Genomic DNA, 22,986 nt, shown 5'->3' with positions numbered 1-22,986 from the left:
GAGAAATCAGCATCTCATCCTCCCCGGTTCAGGCATCACGCAAACCACTAGTATTATAAGTGTCACCATGGTTCGGTTTATAATTGGAAACTATCCTTGAAAAGACGGTTCGATACATATTAAGTTTACTAATGGACAATAAAGCATTTATGGTATCGACATGCTGGATGCCCGTTCTGCCGAATCAGGCCAAGTGATGTGAGGAGATGTTATGGCCCCGTGCCTCAGCCAATACTCGGATCAAGTTGACCGGGGCTTTTTTTTCCATGTTGAACTAAGTGGTCTATCTCTTTCTCTGAGCTTTAATGATCGTAAAGCCGTGAAGGAGGCTCTGCAAGTCTGTACAGTAACCTCCCTATAAGCGCTTTCGACAAGATGCCATGTTTTTCTAGAAGCTGATCGAATTCCTTATACCCCTAAAGTTTCTTAACTACATAAGCACTAAATTTCACGACTATATCCCTTAACTGGTCCGGCACTAGGTCTTCGAAAGTATATTGCACTAGATCTACTATATTTCTATAGTCCACACCCTCTATGCATAAATCTGTTAACTTATCATAAAGTTTTCTCTGAGATACTTCTGAAAGTCTTTCAATTCTATAGCGGTCGGCCAGTATAAAGACTTTAGTATAGTGCACTAAGGTGTTTGCCTGGTCTTTAAGTGAAATATTGGCATTAATAGTCTGAGGTTGGATTTCCTAAGAATGGAGAAATTTACATCATATTAACGACTTTCTAACACTTGTCTTCTTCTCCTGCCGTATTGCTGATATAGGACTTAAAGCTCTAGGCACCCAGGATATATAAGGCCAGGATATTTCAGTATACTCTGACCCTGAACCGAACTCTACTTCTGGATCTTGTGGTTCTTGCTCTTCTGGTTCCGGTTCTTCTGGATCTGTTACTGCTTCTGCTTCAGCAGGTTTATCTGAAGTATCTGATTTATGGTCTTCCATGCCGGAAGTCCTTTGAGCGGGTGGAAGTGGTTCTGGAGTGTCGTAGTCTCCTGTATAGACAAACTGCCAGAAACTGTTGAAGACTATCTCGTCTACATCGTCCCATTTGACACAACGTTCTTGCGATTCTTGGAATTTGCCATTCACCATGGCAGCGAGAGCTGGTGACTGATGTGCGACAAGAGCTGAATGAATAGTGTATTCTGTTTGGAGAGGGCCGACCAGAAGTCTGAACGGTTTTGACGTCGCGACCTTATTGATGCTGATCAGCATCAAGGTGGTTATTGTGCTATTTGTAGGCAGGATACTTACGCCTTCTTTGCTATGCGCTCCATTCTTGGAATGACAGTTATACCATGGATCTATAGCCAAAGAAATTGCGCAATTTACAGACTGATTGTATTGTTTTCGAGGAAAATTGGGAAACTTCTCAGTTCGGAGTCATTCACTCAGTGCAAGTTCCCCTCAGTTATGCTCAAACACTTGTCAGCTGTTCATTGGTCCACCCACACTGTGTATCTAAGTAGTCATCATCCTGCATGCAGCGGTGATAAGAAGACCTTCAGATGTTGTACCTTGATCACAACTGAGCCCTGAGAATCACCATGTCTCTAGTATCTCCTTTACATAAGTGGGAGAATCAAAATTTGAGAAACAGACCCAGATTGGGGTAGACTTGAATTCTACAAAGGTTGACTTCGATTTCGGACTAGTATTTGGTTACGCAGGAAAACACCCGGCAGCAGTGCATCAAGCTCTGAACGTTCCGATTCTGGCCTGTCAGTTTCTATCGCAAGCAATGTGACGGCCAGCCCGATGTCACTATGGGGAGTCGGAAATCGAGACAATCGGGGCAAGCTCCGAACAAATATCAACCGACACATTTACCGCTACTAGCTTGTGACTGGGCAGAACAAGATGAGATTCTTTTAACCAAGGGGCAGGGCATGATCCGACTCAAACGAGAAGAAGATGCTCATACATTAAAAGCTTGATGCTGAGGTGGATGTAGCCGCCATGCCTCTCTGCTGTTGGTTGTTTCTATTGCTGTCTAGTGTGAATGATGGTTTCGATGTAGTTCGATCAACCCATCATCCAGAAGCCCGCCAGTGTAGATTCAATATGTGATAATGATCCAGCTTGACTCTGGTATTATAAGAGCTTGTAGAAATCACAAGTCCCCGGAGGATCGACTGATACAAGGTGATTGGCCTTGCATGACGTTTCTGTAACGGAAAAATGTTGAAGCAAGATGCTGAACCCATTAGGGCCTTGAAATCCGCCATCGGACTTCATCAAGCCGAGGCCGTTCTATAACCAATCCGGCCCCATCTCCTTCGAGAAGCCTTTATATGAGATCCTAATAGGTACCGGCGAGTATACCTGGTGGTCTGTGAGATCGAAGCGCGATCGCGGCTTTATCGCCATAAAGATGAAGGCTGTGATTTCTGTGCTGAGTAGCTGATTGGGTTGAGGCGAGGATAAGAGGGGATTTTATAATATGTTAACAATAGAATGGTTGAGCGTGAGTATCTTAAGATGCTGAAATCGCGCCAAGATAAGCTTAGTCAGAGTGATCTGAGGTGCAAATCTTTTGACCTTTCTCCTTTTGGCCCATGACCTTGGGCGGCCGCGAGCACCTTGGCTTCCAGATTCCACCTGGGCAACCGCAGGACTGGCCCTTCGTCTAGTCTACGGAGAAAACCGTTATTAGTATGCTATCTTCATTATATTTCGCATTTCTATCCCTGATAAGCCCGTGAGCGCGCAAGTAATCGTCAGTAACGCCATGTCATCAGCTGCAATCAGTCCTCACTGCCTCGGTATTGGACGGGTAGAGTTAAAATCTCTGAAGCATATCACAGTTGGTTTATGTCAAATATGGACAGAACAGACATCTGGTTCATTTACTGCATCAAGAGCGGTCTCCAGATCATCTATTATTCGATCGCTGAGTCGTCTCCTAAGCCGTACCGTCGAAGCCGTAATTGCTCTTTGTGGCGCCACGGCAATTTCCATTGGAGAGCACACAACATCCTCTAACCCTTCAAACGACAAAATCTGGGTGCTCGTGTTACAGCGGACTTCAGCTGAGGAGAGCCACTCAAATGTAAATGCCGTGGTAGGCTACAGATAAGAAGCTTGGCGAATAGAAATGCGCCGATAAACTGAATTCTGATGTCAACTTCTCTGCTCTAAGAACATTTTATCTGGACTGCTTTTACAGAGTGAGATATATGGCACTATTGCTACTTGTGATAGGCATTTTAAATTAAATGGGATTACGAGGGTATAGGGTTGGGTTTAGAAAGACATAAAGTTATTAGTGGGGAACTGTTCCTGGCATACTCAGCTGCAACCAATTGTCTAGAGTTATTTAGCGCCCAAGTCAGAGGCTGACTTGTATGTGGCTGTGTATTAATGAGGTGAATTATGAGATTCAAACTACAGATATACCTTTACTTTTATAAATTTACTTGCCTAAACATTTAATTACTTTTCTCCACCATCTGTTATCTGCCAGTCTTCTTATACATTGTTATATACCATCTAGTTATGCATTCCCGCTAAAAGCGGTAGTCATCTCTATAGCCGCTGTGTGGACTGTGATTTGAGGTTTTTATTGGCTCACGCCATCATTGTCTCAGGGCTCGGCATGATTGGCGGATAAATATAGATTCTGATATATGACAGGTTAGCTACACTTAAAGGGGGAGGACTTTTTCCCAGGACGAAGCTCAACTTTATTCTTTGCTTCCTGCCATTATTACCATTCTTACCTGCCACTACTTCAACCTAGCAAACATGTCAAATACTCGCGTTACAATCGACCCCAATGGTGACACTCTAGTCATCCTTGCAACCAAGCAGGACCCTCCTCCCACCAAAGAACCCACCGAACCTGCTGGCACCACTGAATCAGAATCACCGACATTCATCGAGAAACATTTTCTCTGTTCTCAGAAGCACCTGACACTTGCATCGCGTCGTGCTTCTAAGTTGTTTTCAAGCGGCTTCAAAGAAGCTTCAAAGCATGACGATGGTCTTTATCATTGGAACTTTGGAGATGTTTTCGATGTGCAAGCCTTTGCGGTGGTCTTAAAAATCATACATGGAAAAACCCGCGGAGTTCCTCAAACTGCTGAGTTAGATCTTCTATCAGAAATCGCTTCTATTGTTGATGATCTGGAGTGCTATGATGCACTTTCGTTCTGTACTGAAAGTTGGCTTCGGCCATACATTTCGCCGTTTTATCCCTTGCCAGAAAAAATGGATAAGTCACTGGCACAACTTATTCTTGTTTCTTTTGTGTTTGCGAATAAATCTATCTTTCGAAATTGTACACAAAGAGCTGCTCGGTATACCTGCGAGGGCATGCCTACATTTGATCTGCCAATCCGCGCAGATATTCCAAGTATGTCGCCTTGTGCGTGATAGCTTATGCTTACAAAGATAGGACGCATTGAAGAAAGCAGGACAGAGGTCCTGCAGTACCTAGTTGATGGATTATATAAGGTTCACGATGACCTTCTTCAGCGGAAGCTGGGATGTAGTGAAGGTTGTAGAGCTTTGCTCCTAGGATCTTTGCTTCAAGTCATGACAGCAGCCGGCCTGTACCCACGACCCGAATCTCCCTTTTACTCGCTTAGACTCGACTCGATTATCAGTTCTCTGCGCGACATGCAGCCATCGATTTATGACAGTTCGGTAACAGGGGGGCTCGCAGGAAAACATTCGGGTACATGGCTACTGCATGAGCATCCAACATCTCCACCTGCTTCCCAGTCGAATACTGCTACTACTCAATCAACTTCAATACCTTTTGGGTCGAGTTTATCAGGTTTCACTACCTCCACTACGGCTCAAAATACCTCCGATCCACGTCCAGCTCCTGGTGGACTCTTTGGTGCTGCTAGAGTTGACCCCGTGCCTACGGGGTTCGGCAATTCAAATACCTCCCGGACAACCGGTGGAACTTTTGGTACAGGCACAATACTTCGGCCTAGGCTTACCCCGGTAGCTCCTTCCGGAGGACTTTTTGGGGCAAGAAACGTGTCTCAAGTAAGCGCTCCGTGTGGTTCAAACCATACTAAGAACGAAGACGCGCCCAAGAAGCTTGTTCAACATAGCTGTTCTCTGAAGAGTTTTATCGACCCTCTATTGCTTGATGCAGAGACTAAGATCCAAGGGTTAGAATTAGATGACTTTCCTCAACCATAGTTGATAGACGTCTAAATGTTGTCTTGCGATGACTAGTTATTATGAGAAGAAATTGAATATTCAAGCAAGTTACTTCTTGATGATAAGATTGTAGAAAAGAAGGAACTTTCAAATTAATATAACTTTATTGATATTATGAGGGTTAAAATTGCTACTTTTATAAGAATTATAGAAAGATCTGCTCAAGATAATATCTAACTTCTGAACCTCAGGGGCAGTACATTCGTAATTCATAATAGAATTCTGGCTTAGTTTACTCATAGGTCTTACTTTCTATCCTTCTAGTAGATTATTATCCTCCTTAAGAGCAAACTCTTAATGGCGACCGAGGCATATCCATACTCATGCATAAAGGCCTTCTATATACTGCTTTTCCAAGCCTTAGCTGCGGACGCGTTGGCATAGATGAACACAAAGTTCAGATCTTTATGTTCACGGAAGAAAGCTAGAGTCAAGACGCCAAGGTTATGGGCATTGGACTCAGGCTCGTCTTTCAGGGGCTTTGGAAATGGCTTCGCGATTTTAAAATATAAACAGTTGGTGAGCCCTGTGTAGGTGTCTGCGTTTATTACCTGATCCTGTCACAGCATGTCCAAATTTGAGATTGCCCTTAGAATTATAAAAAACGCGGCAATACCGAACAACGAGGTATAGAGGCGGATAATAATGCTCAATAGATTATAATTTATTTATGTTTTAACTTAATCCCGTTACACTAAGGGATTTTTGGGGAGATGATATGGATAAGTTTTCCATTACTACCCTAGTCACACAGCATTTTATTACAAAAAGCTCTCATATCCGGGATACCAGCCTGTACGATCGTATAAGGGAGCTATGAGCCCATACAGAGCCGTTGCGGTAACTTGGTACTGGTGCATCAAGGAGTATGAAATAGAGTTGACGGCTGGCGCGACCCATATCAAAGCTGAAGAAAGTGACGATCAAGTGATCAATGGCTCACAAAACACCTTGACACAAGATCGCGATTTCATTTTAGTAGACAACCAAACGGTAGAAAAGTTTCTTGTTACTCTTGGAAACTGCGGTCTATCATCAGGCTGGAAGATCGAACCGATGGGTCGAGCTCATGATGCCATGGCGAGACATGCCAGCCACCGGATAATAGGCAACGCGAAATTGATAGAAGATGAGTCGTGGGACAACAAAATGGCTTGGACGGAAGACGCGACTACGGCAATGAGTGCATTGTAAGTCCTTTCCTCGATACATACGTTTCCGTAGATGGAAAACCACTAATTTATTTTCTGAACTAGGGTTCGCACCTACAAGACCGATGAAAGTCACAGCATTCAGGGTTACGCAGAAATCGGCCAATCGACAATAATCATCCACTGGGCATGGCTGTCGCTTTTGGCTACTCAGATCCTGTTAATGGTAGTATTTGTGGTTTATGTCATCTTGGAAACTGCCAAGCTAGACATTCAGGTTGTTTAAGGCTCTAACATTGCAGAACTCAAAGCTATGGGTCAGGAAGATTCGATTCATGTACTAGCTGGAGGAATTGCAGAGAGTGTTGATGCAGATCTCGTGGGAAGGCTAGTAAACAGCAACAGTGGCTGGAACTTGAAGGTGAATCGAAGAGCTGTGGGCTAGCTTGTCATTGCTGGGTGTCAGTATAGCATATCCTACCAAGGTTGATCCAGAGGTCTCTCTAAATGTACGCTATTTGTTCCCGCGGTATGTTAGATAGACACAGGGGCGACTTCAACCTGCGATTGAAAGCATGTACTTACTCACAGGAACTCAGCTAGGTTTGGGCAGATCTGGTATTGCAGATGCCAGTCTTGAAGTTGGGGCCACGATAATTGAGGGACCTGACAATCTGGCATGCTCTGAGGGTGGCGAACCGCTTCTTCAAGTGTACCCCTCTTCTTATCATAGAGCTCCAGTAAAAAGAACCTCTGTCTATGTGGTAGTGCTATAGTTCGCTGCCGCTGGATCTTGAATAGAAACCAGTTGATTGCTGGATACAGATGATCCAAATTCTGCAAGCTACCTAGACCCACTATAACAGTATGACGTGTTCAATTCGATAAAAAGTTGGGCCAAAAGAGGCGATGGAAATATATGAGAAGTTCGTCCCTCGTGAGACGCTCGATTGTAGCTGGCAGTGACTGTAGGCGATATTTAAAGCCGTTGTTTTCCACGAGGGTTCTGCTGGTCAGAAGTCAGAGGCTGTTTTGGTCTTGAATAAAAAAGGTTATGGCAATGATAGGTTTTCCATCCCATTACCAAACCTGGTCGATAACTTGAGCCACGCCGCCCATTTGGCTGAGTTCAGCATGGTCCATAGCATCAGGCTGGGGGTCATCAGTTGAGGTTCTCCATGCTGGAATATGTCCGAGGGCTCGGCGATAGTCAATGACGACGTCGCTATCGAAGTTCCCATTGGCATCCTCCAGCTTCGTCCCGCCATTCGTCCTACCATAGCTCCACCCGGAGTAGCATTCTTAGGGTTGAACATGGTCAATAAGCTACCGGGATCTAGCCTCAAGTTGATCCCAATGTACAAGGCCATCCTTCTGATAAAGTCAGAGGGATTACAGGCAGCGATTTAACGGGTTATATATCTTCGAAGAAGTCAATTTTGAATTTACAAACACAGGTACAAAATGCTTTCTGTGAAAGTCGATGAAGTGGCAACCAGAATTGGTATTGGAATGAGCTCTCAGGAACATGATCCAGCCCCCTCATATATCTTCGATCACCCGTTCCCTGAACAACGTGCCATACTTTGAGCCCAAAGTCTGATTTCCTGGCGCATATGAAAGAATCGGGAGGGAACAAAGACCACGATTCCGAAAAGCGCGCGACATCAGATTCCTCTGCTAACCCTTTTTATAACGGGAGAATTTTGTCATGGAGATACGTGAGCAAGCAGTGGATGTCATTAATATAGTTCTTCTCATCTGTGGCTGTTGTGGTAGTTTCACCCGCACCACCTGAATGAAGTAGTGTCCCTTCTGGGTTTATTGCTTAAGTCATCTGCAAACAAGTTCCGAAGCGCAAAATAATGTTCCTGCGGAACTTTAAAATTGTAAACTATAGTATCGTAATTGTCTCGAATGATCTACCTTTGTTTGAGAAGAGAATATGTGATCCATCTGCGTCAACTTCCATGGCCTCGAAACGGCCACGCCTTTTAAAACGGGCCGGATATCCTGGAATCTTAACCAGAACTAACCCCATGCTGAATGGTGGTGTATGGGATGCGGACAAATCAAGCAAAAATACTGGCTGTGGTGGCATTTCGACATCCAGATCAACTTGAAACAGCTGGACAACCTCGCTTGATATGCCGGTTGTATAATTTTCAATCCAGGCGGCTTCTTGAATAAAGCCCTCCATCGTGAGGCAAGGGTGTTGGCCATCAATCATCTGGAATTCAATCGTTGGATCAGTATCGCCCAGAAGGCGAAGCTGTGAGCCGATATCGTATATAACTTCGCCGGGTAATGTCGCCCAAGACCACGATGGGAGAGGTTTTCCACACTTCTCAGCAACTTCAAGTTGCTCAACCTCTTCAGTAATCAGAGGCTTGTCTTTCTTCCACAAGAGTTGACGGCTGGCGTCAGTTTTCCATATCCCATAAACACACTGATCTCTTGTCCAGCCCATATGAGGTGCTAAGAGTGACATAGCTTCATAAAACGCCGGGACCCTGTCTTCTAGACGAGTGTAGTCACGCTTTGAATATTCCTCAACGATCAGCATCCAACTCCAAACCCTGCAATTCTTTTCCGTCGGAGTCTCGGAGGGATATTGAGACGGGGAAAATGCTATTCTAAGGTTCTCCTCCAGGTCATCTATCATTCCGTAGTAGCTCCCGCCATCGACAAAATTCTTTTCTTTCTGGCATGTCCACTTGATCTGTCGAGAGCCAAAGCTGATGATCCGCGATGAGACGAGATGTTCCTGAAACGTCCAAATTCGCATATGCACAGGTTCATTGTCTGTGGAGCAGTCTAAGTCCATTTCCGACAAGAGCAAGGATCCTTGAGTCTGGTCGCCATTAACTTTCCACTCGTAAGGCAACTCAAAGATCGAGCCGTAACACCGATCAACTATTCTGGAATGTAGAAATCCCTCGTCGCAGTCCGAAGCACTTGCAGCTGAAATTAGAATGTCTGCCTGCTTGTAAAACTCAGCAATTGAGTTAAATTGGCCTTTGTCGTCTTCGTCATCTTGGATGATGCAGAAAGCATCCAACCAAAGGTATCGAAAACCGATCTGCCGCGTGACTTCAATTAGGTCCTGAATACTCTTTGGTAGACCTGTGGCCTCGATTCCAGAAGCCATTCTGTAGCCTATGTTTTCCTTGGTCGTTTGAGCTTGTTTTATAGCGTTTTCTTTCAAGCCCTTGCCCCATACATAACTGCCAATAGCAAAAGATACTCTGGCATCGTCGCTTGCTTCAAACAACCCGATGAAGGGGTCACCAAGTTGACCTACATCCAGTAGTCTCTTCGGCATAGCCAAGTTTTGTTGATTCTCTCTGATGAGTTGTTGGCATTCGGCATGACGCCGTCGGCATCTGTGAAACCGCTCTTTTATCCATGCGAAGCTTTCGGCTGAGCCAGGATGCAGATTGAAAGGCGAAGCCTCAACAAATTCATGAGCAAGATTATCTATTGAATTATTAAGCATGAAAAATCGTGTGTTTATTTCATCTTGGATTCAATTCTTGCTCACCATCTGGGACGAAAGCGAATAACATATTCTCTTCTTCATCGTCCTCGTAACCCCTGACTTGAGGATCTTCTGGCTTCATTTCCCATGTGAAGTCAAGACCCAGCAATCTATCGCTACCAGTCCAAGTTTGCGGTTTTAAAGTCAATTCATGACGTGTTCGGCAAGCTGGATACGAGATACGGTCGAACCTCTTTTGTACAGTCTCGAAGAGCAGGCAACCCGAGGAAGCCATCTCTGCTACTTTGGTGTAGGAAAACTTGCCTGTGATATTACCATAGGTCGACACATTCTGGATCAGCAGCTTCTGGCAACAAGTACAAGAGTGTGGTTGCAGGTCAGTAACGTCAGATTGACAGTTTGGTAGATCTTGTTCCATAGTGAATAGTGGCGTCTAACGATATTTAGCCGTGCTCCGAAGATGAATGCCATAGATAGCCCTCAGAACTTACTGTGATAGAATTATTGCGACTGGTCTTAGGTATATAACCTGATTTTAGGCTAGAGGAATCAAATGTAGGTCGTGAACTTTTGCTTTCTGTTTGACTTGGGGCTATTCAACAAGGGAACGCTGCCGAAAAGCCTCTGGTGGAAAGTTACCCAGTTTTATACACTACGAATCACTGAGAAGTCAGCCTATCGACATGAGCGGGGTAAGGCAGAATTACTTTAGAAGGTCAGATTTCATACGTGGCACCATAAGCAACCAAATACCTGCTGCTGTCACTCACCCTGACCTAAAATGTAACCCACAAAAGATAGAGGGGTGGGGGGGTGGGGGGTGAGGTCCCGTATGTACTGGGCGTTTGCACTGCCCTGTAGTAGTGTATTGATTTCCAGTAAATACACAGCTGCGATCATGGTTACTGACATGGCCTAGGACCCCGGTCGCTTCTGGCTTTCTCTTTATTAGTAATATGAATTGTATTAATTGAAGAGAGAAAAGCTGATTCAAGTAAATGCATTTAATCCCTTTCAAATCAAGTCGATCAATTATCCCATATGAGCCATCTTTTATCTACTCAGCAGTATTTCAAGCCTTACTGCTTCTCCATCTAGAGGTTACATTCCTCCGTTAATACCTCAAGTTGCCTTACCGACAATTGCCCCAACAGCAGCTAATCCCTCCCCACTACTCTGATTCCACATTCAAATGGCAGGCATGAGAGTCAAGTCACGCCAGGATCGCAAGCTTAGTGCATTTCTATATCACTCTCAGGGCCAGATGTAACATTGCCTATATTTTAAATGCAATTAAATAAACAGCCGAACGGTTTGTAAATACTAAGTTTTTATACTAAGAAATACCTAAAACACTGGATTTAGAATTACATATAGTACATTTAATATATGATATAGCAGGTCGTTAGATCTGCCAGGCCGATGAGCGCGTCTTTGCAGCCTACCTGATACCTGGCTGGTCTGGGAGGCAGATCTGACCAAGTATAACGATTTCTCAGATCCTCCGTCGGTCAGCTACCTTCAGCTTAGCATTCAAACTGGCTCAGAGGAAAGTAGCTTCTTGGCTTTTCTATCGCTAGCCCCATAACATTGAACCCGGCCAAGTTTCCAATGTATGGCTCAGAAAGGCACTGACGATTCAATTAGTATAACGGCGCCAGGGCGAGAGCTCCCTTCCGTGCGGTCTAAATTTTATCGAGATTTATTCCATGTCGTGAGGCGCTGTGGCACCATCCCGTAGAGTATCAAAGGGGCGCTGGATCAGTACCTACGATCAGCAATATCACTGACGAGGGAAATGAGAACTTATGGTTGTCACATGCCTCAAAATATATAATCTCCACCGCATACACAAGAAGGTTCAACTCTCCCTCCCCCTGTTGTAAGCGTCGTCTACAATTCCGCCAGGGGCAGGGTAGGTCTTGAGATGTGGCCAATCAACGCTACCAGCATTCTGCTGGAATCCGTGCAGGAGTCTCGTAATGTGCAATACGCTATTCTCTCGCATACGTGGGAGCAAGATAAGGCATCTTTGCATGAATTTGGCAGCTTGGACTTTGTGAGGCAAAGAGCCGGGCTCTCTAAGATCAAAAACTAAGATCTCGGGGCCCCAAGTACGCATGGGGTGATACTTGCTGTATTGACAGGACGAGCAGCGGTGAGCTAACAGAAGCTATCAACTTCATGATCGAGTAGTACAAACAGGTTCAAGTCTGATTTAAATTCATCTCAGACCTGCCGTCAGCCGCCGCCGGATGCCCCATGCTTGACTGACTGGCTGGAGGAAAATATCGCTGGTTCAGCCGAAGATGGACACTGCAGGAGCTCATCGCGCCACAGAGGCTGGAGTTCCTCGATAGTACGTGGCAGTCTCGAGTAGATCGCTTTGCTTTGCGCACGCGGACCTCCCAGAATTCTGGGATAGATATGCCTGTTCTGCGTAACAGTGTCTATCTTCCAGGAATCCCTGTCGGGGTAAAGGTGTTCTAGCGTATCACGATTATCTCGATTCAAATCCCGAGTATTTCATGATAAACAATCAACTGCGAGTGGAGGCAAAGTTGGGGCTTATTGAAGACCTCGGTTATATCTTGGCGCTGAATTTAGTCACTCGTACTGGAAAGTATTTGTCTTCTCTTTTGGAGTGGATTGGTATTGTTGCGGGCGCTTTCCTCCGTGAGTCCCTAGTGCCGGTCAAGCACCAATTTTGTAGAACTTGTCCGCGAACTCTGCTTCTAGCAACTCGAATGCCCTTAAGACCTGCATTAATCCACATCCATTATCAAACCCGGACTGCATACCAGCTGGATCTTTAGATGCAGATGAGCCACTAACACCGGAGCCGGGCATGGGCCCTTCAGACTCAGATGTAGAGGCGTCACTCTCATCCTCCCAGCTATCGGGAACCTCAGGTTTAGCCTTATCCTTTGCTAACGATTTCTCAGTCTCCTCGGGTGCTTTATCTGGCTTCTGTACCTCAAACACCTCTGAAATAGCCTCGTGGTCTCCTTCGCTCATATCACTCATGTTGTCATCGCCATCAAGATCCTCCATGAAGAAGCCGCCCCCTGAGTCAATGACGCCCTTGAGGCTGGTCACGATGGTCTTAAGTACGAGGGAAAAGTCCTTGAGATGAAACCACACATCGCCGCGTTTGATGTGGTTGTCGCGCACCAGCACTTTCAAACTCCCGTGCTTGAAGAAGTCATAAAGATAGGCGTTCAACTCAACAGTGGTATCGATTGGCCAGATTGGGAGGTAAGGGATGGAAGACTCCTCTAGAAATACCCCGTCTCTGGCTGTAGAACACAACTCTTTAATTGAGTTGAAGTCATCAGTGAAACCAGAAAGTGCCACAAATGGAGACCGGATGACCGGTGGAGGGTCGCTTGTTAGACTGCAACCGCGCCCTTTCTCTGGTCCAATCGGAATTTTGGTCAGTGGAAGTGTGCAGTCTGGTAGGTCATGCAAGTGTGCATTGATGTAAGAGGATACATAGTCCTTGAAAGTCAAGAGAGTTTCCCGGTTATGCCGAACAAGTAGTTGCTCTGCGGCAACTGGAAGTCGTTTAAGGAAGATATCAGATGAAGAGCTTTCGACAATTTCGAGGGCCTTTGCCTTCTGCTGAATCGGTATTCTGCTGAACAGGTGGCTGAGGACCAACATCATCTCGCGAAGCACTCTCTCGCGATCGGAGTCAATGTCCTTGCATAACTTATGAAAGTATCCACCGCGGAGCAATGAGTGAAATGCAAAGACGGCGTTCTCCGTAAAGTACAAATGACCTACAAGCCCCGCGAAGTGAATAGGTACTCCTTTCACCGAGAGAAGGTTTTGGCGTCTCAGGTACTCAATTGAGAAGCGCAGGTGGTGCTTGACTGCCATTTCGGCATCTGGTCCTCCTAGGTATAAGCGAGTTTGTGATAAGAGAGACTTGACCGCGTTGACAGCGAATTCATTGTTGTTCGTTCCATTCAAGAGCACAAATAGACGAAGGACAAGTGTGGTTGAGATTGGGAATTGCCCCTTAAGAGCAGGTAACCGAGAGGACATGATCTCGTGCACCCGATCTCGGCTGATACCGTTAAAGACGACATTCCCAAGCAAATCGAACCCACGTCTCCCAGCACGGCCGGACGCCTGGCGATAGTTCTGAGGAGACAGAAACACAGAGTCCCCGCTAAAGACGACTGTCTTGCACGGCATGTTAATGCCGAGCGCAAGGGTTCCAGTTGCAACGACTAGTCGGATGTAGCCCTTCCGGAAGAGTATCTCTACACTGCATTCAGTCAGAGACAATTCCTCTCATCTTAGCCCTAGGCTGAAGGTTGAATGTGAGATAGACAAATAGATTGAACTTACATCCTACGGTAGTGGAGGTTCATACCGGCATGATGAACACCCAATCCACGTCGAAGGGCATCGATCAGCCACGGCTGGACTTTCATCGGATCCAGTCGAAGCACCAAATCGTCAAGGTCTTTCTGCTGCATCTTTTTGGTGTCTGCGAAGCTGAAGTGATCTAAGGGGGCCTCGGGGTCGAAACTCTCCCAAGGGCTGGTCTCTACACTCCCTTCCTCGCGGGCGATTTCAAGCTTTGATGGATTCCGCTCCCCATTTTCCGAGCGTTTGGGGAATCGAATCCCTCGATCATTTCCTTTCTGCCGCTGCCACTGTTCAAAGTCCCGGAGTTTCTTCTTCCAGGTAGTGTCATTTCCCTTGAATGCCTTTTCAGCGTCGTTCAGTTTGGAGAGGATGCTTCTGATAGCCATTTCACACTCGGAGCGGTCGTAGTTAAAAATAAGAGCTGGCAAGGCGTCTTGCGAGTGAAGCTCACATGCCAGAGTAAACAGCCTATCAATATGGTCAACAGAATCTGAGTGTACGTCGTGTGAGATCTTGGAAGTCCTTTCATTTTGAACTGAAGGGTCAAGGCTTTCTTGCAAATCGTAGAAGGGAGATTCTGGGTTCTCCATGGCTTCTTTTAACTTCCTCTTTAGGCTTTTCTCCCACTCCACAATATGAGATTTTTCAATGACCTCTGGCAGGACTTTCAGAGGGTCAAGTTCGCTTCGATTTCCGAGGAGGTCTTTGGGAAAAGTGTTCTGCATGCTGTTCCAGAGAGTGAGGCAGTCTCTAGCTTCCAGAGTGACATCATCCAGCGCCGCAATGTTCCTGTTAATAGATCGGTCAGTACCCGCTCCCAGTCTCGTCATTAGGGATCAAACTCGCCTGTCTTTAAGGGCTACTACCGGGTGCACAAACTTGAAATTTGGACTAATGCTGTCGCCCTCGTCGAGCCCTGGCACAGGGAGTCTGGAAACCTTTGCGAGTCCCTTGAAGCTAAAGTCATGTGGAGGCTCGTAAATGAATTTACGAAGGTCAGAGTATCGGACTTCATGCACAATCATCTTCATTTTAAACCCCTTTTTTGCCTGTAATTTGGAAAGCCAGTCCCTAAGCTCGTCAGGATTTCCAACCGTCGCCGAGAGGGCAATGATAGGACACGGGGCAAGCAACAGCAGCTGTTCCCAGATGATACCATCCTCAGCTTGTCCGATACAGTGAACCTCATCAAATATGATTCTCTTGACACGCCGTGACCATGCAGTTGGGCTGCTGGCGTTTGTCGGGGCCAGGAGCATGATTTGCAACATGTGAGGCACAGTAACCAAGATTTGGCACCGAGCAGGGTTGTTGATGCGATAATCACGTGTGTGGATTGCCCAAACGGATTTACCCTCCTGAGTCCTGAATCTTTTGGAGAATCGGGCCTCGATCTCCGCAGCAATCTGGTTCACGAGGGCCTTTGTGGGAGCGACGTACACCAGGACTTCATCGTCGCTCTTCTCGAGTACTTTCTTCATGGCGTAGAAGGAGATGAAGGTTTTTCCTGCAGAGGTTGGAGCCACAACCAACAAACTTTCGTCGGCATCAATCGAGTCGAGAATGTCCCGCTGCCAGGCATCTGGTTCAAAGGGCACTCGTTCATCGGGCCGAGAGTCAAATCGCCTATCCATATGAGGCCCACCGTGACGAAGCTGAAGAAGTCGATGATCCTGGACAAGTCTCGGTACATCCTTCATCGTTATCCAAGGTAAGATGGTGAAAGGCAGCTTGCGTGGTGGCTCCTGGACAGTGATGCTCAGCCGGCTTATTGCCAGTGCTTTCATGATTCCTTGGGCGGCGCTTGCAACATCCGGTGTACACTTGTCCGATATCGAAATGACCCTCAGCCAGTTCCATACCATAGAAATAAGGTATAGCCCTAAGCATGTTAGTTTCTTTTTTCCAACTAAGGAAAAGTCATTCTCATGGCTGAGTTTGGAACTGACCTTTAGGGGAATCTTCATCGACCTGTTTACGCGTCTGGTCCCAGATTCTCCGAAGTATGTGACAGAGGTACAGTAAAACTTCTGGCTTGACAGAAATATGGCTTCCCGGGGATCCATCAGATAGATAATCCAGAGCCTTGAGATATTGCTTAACTGGATTATCTGTGTTTTCAATTTCGGCGCATTTCATGGCCCAGAGGTGCAAGGCATCGTTTTGCTTTGCTAGCGCCCTCTTCTCATTCAACGCACAGGCAGCTAGGAGTGCCTTCTGCTTGCCACCTCTGGGAGATTGATTGCCTACCTTTGCCAACCTTTTACTGTTAGTGTCTGCATCCACCCCACCGCGAGCCAATTTTTGCTTTGTGGGTGCGCCCACGACAATAGTTTCTCGGCTGAACACCTTTCCAACAGAGTTGCTGAGACTCGCTGCGTACAAAATGACATCTGCCATTTGTCTTTGAAGTCTCTTGCGTCTATAATTCTCCAGCCAGACGGGGACTTTTTCGTGTGTCATCCTTGTACTAGTAGTGATTGGTTTGTAGGCATGCCAGTGACGAAGATCTTGGAACACAATTTCAGCGACAGGATCGACATCATCGGGCACTTCTTTGACCCAGACATCCTCAAGAAACTCATTTAGTACGGGGTGATTGAACGACAAAACGGTGGGGGTCGAGTGAGGTGGCACAGGAGGTAGATTACTCTCCAATGTTTTAAGAGCCATGAAAAGGCTTCGACCATTCATGCTCCTCTGCCCAAGTACCTTTGCCGAAAGAGCTTTTCCTCGGTCAACAATGGGAATGGGAAACTCGGATCCATCCCGTATCGCATGTAGAATGTAAAAGAATATGTGGCCATCGAAGAGATCGAACAAATCCCATTCGGCTTGCCCTCTCACAGCATATCCATTCTCTGCCAAAGTTTGGGACGCAGTACAAAATAGTTGTACAAAACCAGTGTCGTAGCTATCAAAAACGTGTTTTGAAAGTCTCTCTGGATGGACATTTCGGTTCTGAAGATGGCAGACTCTAAGAGTAGCCATGTGAAGAAGCAGCGCCTCCACAAGCTCGAGGTCAACGCCAGATATCTCACCTTCCTTTGAGGATCTTTCAAGGAAAACGCGACAAAAGACGGCAGCGAACTTTTCTCTTGCTGAAATATCCAAGGTTTCATTTGAGAGTCTTAGCGTCTCATCAAGTACTTGCTTGGAAAAGTCCGCCAACGGTTCCGTCTCACATACGGGAGTGTCGATATGGAGATCTGGCAGCGCACCCTTTGACCCACTCAGGAGAGGCATAAAAATCTGGCCCCATTAGCATTTAGACAACTTTTATATTCAAGTCAATGGGACTCACTTTTGAACTCTTCCATGAAATCGAGTTGATGAGGGCAACATTTCTCCCGCTGCTTATGACTTTCCATATAAGATGTTGAAGCCGAACAGACTGGTCTAGGCTGGCTCCCCTTCCATCATCGCAGAGCATGAAATGTATCGCATTGTTAGCGAGATACATTCTACACTCTTGACTGTCAAAAGAATCAAACTCCAGGATCTTGAAGTCCGCGATGCCTCTGGTAAGATGCTGGATGAGAATCCGGCGTGTAAGCTTGAACTTGTAAGGATATTTCGAGCCGGCGCTACCCTCATACGCGCACACATTTTCAAAGTCACGAAAGAAAACAATATCAAAGTTGCAATCTCCATTCTTTAGATTGACGAGGAACTTCTCCACGGCTTGGATGGCGTGCAACAACTGGAATCCTCCTACAATGGTTTGTCAGGCGGTATCTCAGCAACTCCAGCGAAATGGAAGCACTTACTGTCAAAATCCACTCTGGCCTCGATGAGGCAATACTGCATCAAAGCTTCTCCATGGATTAGGAATAGCTCTCGGCCTGCAAAGTCTCCCACGATATCGACTGTGAGCGGCTGTAAGCCTTTGTACCAGTTCAGGAGTGCCTCCTCGAATGGCTTCATGTCTGTTGAAGCCATAAGGATACCTTCAAATGTTGTAGCTGGGTATTTAATTCTTTTTATTTGTCAAACTTACGAGAAGCGGCGGTTTCTAAAGTTGTCAGCGAACGACGGGTAGATTCAATTCAGGGAGGAGGGGATAGGATTCATCCCAGGAGGCCCACCGGGAGGCCCACCACAGGGAGGACAACACATACCAAGACACTAAGATCCTCTCCCCCTTGTTCTTCATACGAGTGGCTTGCGGGTGCAAAGATTAGAACCGGACTAGTTCACATCAAATTGCACACACCCGTTTTCAGTTGTGAACATTGTCTTCTATTCTTAGTTGTCGTGTACCCCTGTCTATTTCCCACCTTATTTCCCGTGTCCATGCTATGCCGACTTGTCCTTTTCATCTTGATCAAAAGAAAAGTCACGTATGAGAACAGATAACAGGTGGGGCATAGAAAACATCACGCGGCATAACCGCAGGAGAAAAGTCCTGTCATGCATACCAAACATGGCCAATGGTAGTCCGTATGGTGGCAGTTTCTTTGGTGGGGTAGATGTGCTGTTTATCTTGTCTCCTTTCCCTTGTCTTGAGAAAAGAGTAGTCAAATTAGCATTCATAAAAATGTGATTGTTGGTTGTGCGGCTGCACTTGGTATCAGTGATAAGGGGAGTGGCTGCATATTTTCAATCCCCATGTATGATAAAGTAACGAGACAAAACTCTTTGCCGAAAACGTCATAAGTACCCTAGGTTCCGGCTTCTTCATTGCAGAGACGGATGAAAATAACGACCTGATTAAATGTGAGTCAAATATTCAACCCCATCACGCTACTATACGAAACACCCCGCGTATCAGGTCCTGATACGGGATTTGATGGTCCATACATACCACTCACAGTTTTGGTCGCCAGATGTCTGTACCAGTGTCTACAAAGACAGAATTGCAGACTAAATAGTCCCATGCGCTAAATGTAGACCTCAATCTTCAAAATCATGGGCCAGACTAGATAGGGTAAGTTTTGTTTCGTCGATTGCAGGAGAGCTAATAAACTAAAGCTCGGATGGCCAAGCCTGCCGATGATGCGATTAGATTAAAACGATTGGGAGGCTCCCTAATTGGTGTTGCTAGTAATCTTGAACAAGCGATGTCTATAATGAGGCCTTCTACTGCAAGTTATTATTGGCTTTAATGCAGAAAGACTAGCCAATGCTTGAAGCGCGCGGTATCTGGATCCCTGCAGTCATCACTGTCTTCTACTGTGTGGGGCTCGGAGGATGTCCATTCCGTCCATGGTTTACCACTGAACAGTGCGGGGTATCAGTGCTTGCAGGACTAAACGTAGTAAGGATGCGTCAATATGTAATGATCTGACCGGATGGTCGAGGGGTAGATCGGTACAGCTAGGAGAACCCACGATTTTGCCACTCCTAAAGTGGGGTTATCTCTCCACGCATGAGAAAACACTGAGGTTTATTATTATCATAACTTGTCAAGCAGTGAGATGTGAGATAGATAACTCAAACCAGTATCTATATGAATAACCTGACCTGTAGAGATGTCTGACTCTATCCAGCTCTCTGACTTCAATTTGCTGCGATTTGTGATCATAAAAGAGACGGGTTCCAGGTATACACGCATCGTCGAGGGCGCAAGACTTGGGTTGGTCATTAACCTGGGCAAGTGGGTTTAACAAGCAGCGTTGGTCGGCCTCCTGCATTGCTGGCTGGCTCTGATAGGACGTTGGTATGCTAGCGCTTTTTCAAGTCGTTCATGGCCAGGTAGCAAGTACATAAGAATATGAAGGGCACCCGTATCTGTCAAATCAGACATTTCTCAGAAACCTGATCCTTTAGCTTTCAACATGGGAAACATTTTTGGTCGTGAGACAGAGGCAAGCCCGCCACCTCGTGAGCTACCTCCCGTGTTGGCGGCAACAAGACAACCATTATACCATGGAAGAGATCTTCCTTACGAGGACCCGTTCCAGAATCGTGAAGTACCACAGATTCAGGGCCCTCGTCCTTGCGTATTTTATGCTCGCGGAGCATGTTTCCGGGGAACGGCCTGTCGATTCTCGCACGAAGGAGCTGTTGATACATCTTCGACAAAGAAGTCACAAAAGCCTTGCCGTTTCTTCATGCGTGGTCATTGCAGGCGTGGAGAAGCCTGCAACTTCTCCCATGAACAATCCTCTGTTCAGGAAGCGACAAAGGCAATAAAGGTACGTATTTGATCGCCATTCAATCAGGGATCTCGGAAAAATTGGCTGATACGAAACAGGATGATGACTGTGCTGAAAGCTGGGTTCGTGAGCTTGGAGGCGCCTGGGTCAAGTTTGGAGACGGAGCGGCAATCATAGATGTGTCACTCCCTTCAGACTTTTCCGCCATTCAGATACGCAATCTCCCGACCACTGCCTCAGCATACTTCATTAGAGATTTGCTTTCTGAAGTTGGTATTCCCGTATTAATAAGCGATATACGATATATAAAACCCAAGGATATGCCAAATGGCTTTGCTACTGTCAAAGTTAAAGACCCGGAATTTGCAAAGACCGCATGTTCGCGACTACAAACCGTCATTGAACCCCCAGGCCTAGAAGTCAGCTCTATGCGTGTTCCAATCCCTCCAGGTTTCCACTTTGGCCAGGTTGATAACAGGCAAGTTCGTTGTTCATGGCATCGGCCCACCAGAACATCCAGTTTATACTTTACAAACAGGAAAGCCGCAAGCCGATCATTCTATAAATTCAAATGCGAACAGTACAAAATCAACGGCATGAAAGCTACGGTGCAGTCGCTTATTGCAGAGCATCCGGGTCAACAGAATGGGAGGTGGAAGATCGATTTAGTTGGAATGAGTGCTAGCATTACGGAGGACGATATCGCTTCTGCCTTTCCTTCGTTTGAAAAGCCTTGCTCGATTACTATCGGAGATCTGAGTTATGAGATGGACATAGAAATGGATTCGACTTTGGTCAAGTCCATGCTATACGAGAAAGGCGAGTTGGAAAAATGGAACGTTTCTGACAGTTCTACCGCCAAACGGATCAAAGCCCAGGCAACCTTTATGGAAGAATGCCATGCACAAGCTGCCGCCTCTTCCCTCGATGGAACAGAGTTACCATTCAACCATACCGGCAAGCTTTTCGTCCAACTCATTACTTCCGTCAAATTCAAGGTATCAGCTCGCGTTTACGATGCCGTGAAGAAGACAATTGATTCACACAAATCCAATTGGAATCGACAGTTCATACGTTATTCCGCCCTACCTGAGCGCGGATTTAACCGAATCCTCAAAATCGAGGGTGAGGATCGTCAGCTAGTCGCCCAGGCCAAAAGAGATTTAGAGAAAGTCATTACTGGCACTGTTTTGACAATGGACGGAAAGAATATTTGGTACTCCAACCTCAAGATCAGCAAGAATGCTTACAAGAAGCTTCAGAAAATCGAGCGAGACCTTGAGGTCGTTATCATTCGCGATATACGAGCCTCGAACTTCCGGGCTTTTGGCCCTGAGGGTCGTTTAGCACAAGCTGCTGAAGCCCTGCAGCAACTCATCAACGAATTAAAATCAGGCGACCATGCCATCAAGAAAGCAGTTTCTACAGTCAAAAGACAACAACTTGAGCCCGATTGCCCAATCTGCTTTGAAGAAGCCGAAGAATCATTGGAGACTTCCTGTGGCCATATCTATTGTAGTCTTTGCTTTTTCAACATGTGTCAAGCAGAAGCATCAACGTCGGGTGATTTCTCAATCGGCTGTATGGGGAACTCTGGAACCTGCGGAAAAATCATCCAAATCTCAGAGCTTCAGACACTCATTCTCTCCGAAACCTTCGAGAACATCCTTGAGGCTTCTTTTGCCTCATTCATACGACGCCATCCAGCTGAATTTCGGTATTGCCCGACGCCGGATTGCGATCAAGTCTACCGAGTCTCTTCCCCGGGAAAGCTTCCATCCACGTTTACATGTGCCAGATGCTTTACTCCTACTTGTACGGCCTGTCACGATTCACACCTAGGAATATCCTGTGCAAAGCACAAAGGCAATGGTTCTGAGGATATCGAGGAGCTCATCAAAGCTAAGGAGGATCTAGGTGCGAAAGATTGTCCCAAATGCACTACAGCTCTCCAGAAAGCCGAGGGATGTAACCATATGACTTGTCTAGCTTGTGGAACGCACATCTGCTGGGTGTGTATGGCAACATTCACAGAAGGGAGTGATTGCTACAGACACATGGGTCAGTTCCATGGCAGCTTTGTGTAGTATACTCTACTCTATATTATTACTCTAGTGCGGTTATGCGAGACGTTTTTGGCACTGAGAGGATATAGCGAACTAACAAGTCTGAGTGTCTTGTTCTTTGAAATGTCGTTAGCTCCAAGGATTTCACCGAGCAATTCGGCCGTGGTAGTCCCCCAACATCCTTTGTTGATCAGAGCAATTCTTGCAATAGTAGCTACTGGACTCCCTACGAATAATGCCAATCGTTTACCATGGCCAGGTATTTGTTATGTTTCAAGTAGGATGTAGCTGTTACGGTGAGCCGAGGGTTGAAAACACAATAATCTGAAGCATATTAGATAAACAAGTGTCAACTACCTAATTTTGATCATTTCCACTTGCCAAGTTTGAAGCGGGCTGCCTATTGACATGATTTCTTCCAAGTATGCATGGCTTATGAAACGATAGTGGCCGTTATCCCTCTTCAGCAAGCAAGAGACGTACGCTCCACCAAGTATGACCATAATCTGTCCACGTTCAACAGTTTCAGCGAAAGCGCGACCAAAAAGGCCAGAAAGTGTCTGCATGCTGGCAACTTCG

General features: G+C 46.1%; 6 protein-coding genes; 3 read left to right on the top strand and 3 right to left on the bottom strand.

Moving 5' to 3' along the window:
• Window positions 1-722: 722 nt before the first annotated feature.
• Window positions 723-1,294, bottom strand: FFUJ_14131 (uncharacterized protein; the record flags this gene model as incomplete). XM_023571233.1 has 2 exons in its annotated part: window positions 723-1,221; window positions 1,272-1,294. The coding sequence occupies 2 exons, from the start codon at window positions 1,292-1,294 to the stop codon at window positions 723-725; spliced, it is 522 nt and encodes a 173-aa protein (XP_023438281.1).
• A 2,470-nt stretch (window positions 1,295-3,764) lies between these two features.
• FFUJ_14132 (uncharacterized protein) lies at window positions 3,765-5,180 on the top strand (the record flags this gene model as incomplete). XM_023571232.1 has 2 exons in its annotated part: window positions 3,765-4,374; window positions 4,417-5,180. 2 exons carry the CDS (start codon window positions 3,765-3,767, stop codon window positions 5,178-5,180), a joined length of 1,374 nt encoding a protein of 457 aa, XP_023438280.1.
• An 837-nt stretch (window positions 5,181-6,017) lies between these two features.
• On the top strand, window positions 6,018-6,638 carry FFUJ_14133 (uncharacterized protein; the record flags this gene model as incomplete). XM_023571231.1 has 2 exons in its annotated part: window positions 6,018-6,391; window positions 6,458-6,638. The coding sequence occupies 2 exons, from the start codon at window positions 6,018-6,020 to the stop codon at window positions 6,636-6,638; spliced, it is 555 nt and encodes a 184-aa protein (XP_023438279.1).
• Window positions 6,639-8,246: 1,608 nt separating this feature from the next.
• Window positions 8,247-10,272, bottom strand: FFUJ_14134 (related to tol protein; the record flags this gene model as incomplete). XM_023571229.1 has 2 exons in its annotated part: window positions 8,247-9,832; window positions 9,897-10,272. 2 exons carry the CDS (start codon window positions 10,270-10,272, stop codon window positions 8,247-8,249), a joined length of 1,962 nt encoding a protein of 653 aa, XP_023438278.1.
• Window positions 10,273-12,548: 2,276 nt separating this feature from the next.
• FFUJ_14135 (related to SKI2-antiviral protein and putative helicase) lies at window positions 12,549-18,182 on the bottom strand (the record flags this gene model as incomplete). XM_023571228.1 has 6 exons in its annotated part: window positions 12,549-14,133; window positions 14,217-15,029; window positions 15,120-16,122; window positions 16,190-17,492; window positions 17,545-17,954; window positions 18,011-18,182. 6 exons carry the CDS (start codon window positions 18,180-18,182, stop codon window positions 12,549-12,551), a joined length of 5,286 nt encoding a protein of 1,761 aa, XP_023438277.1.
• Window positions 18,183-20,020: 1,838 nt separating this feature from the next.
• On the top strand, window positions 20,021-22,428 carry FFUJ_14136 (related to ariadne-2 protein; the record flags this gene model as incomplete). XM_023571227.1 has 2 exons in its annotated part: window positions 20,021-20,380; window positions 20,440-22,428. 2 exons carry the CDS (start codon window positions 20,021-20,023, stop codon window positions 22,426-22,428), a joined length of 2,349 nt encoding a protein of 782 aa, XP_023438276.1.
• Window positions 22,429-22,986: the final 558 nt, after the last annotated feature.

This window comes from Fusarium fujikuroi, chromosome FFUJ_chr12, assembly GCF_900079805.1.
Source record: "Fusarium fujikuroi IMI 58289 draft genome, chromosome FFUJ_chr12".
Taxonomy (NCBI): Eukaryota; Fungi; Ascomycota; class Sordariomycetes; order Hypocreales; family Nectriaceae; genus Fusarium; species Fusarium fujikuroi.
Note: the sequence above shows the minus strand (reverse complement) of the source record. Positions and strands in the feature narration are given on the sequence as shown.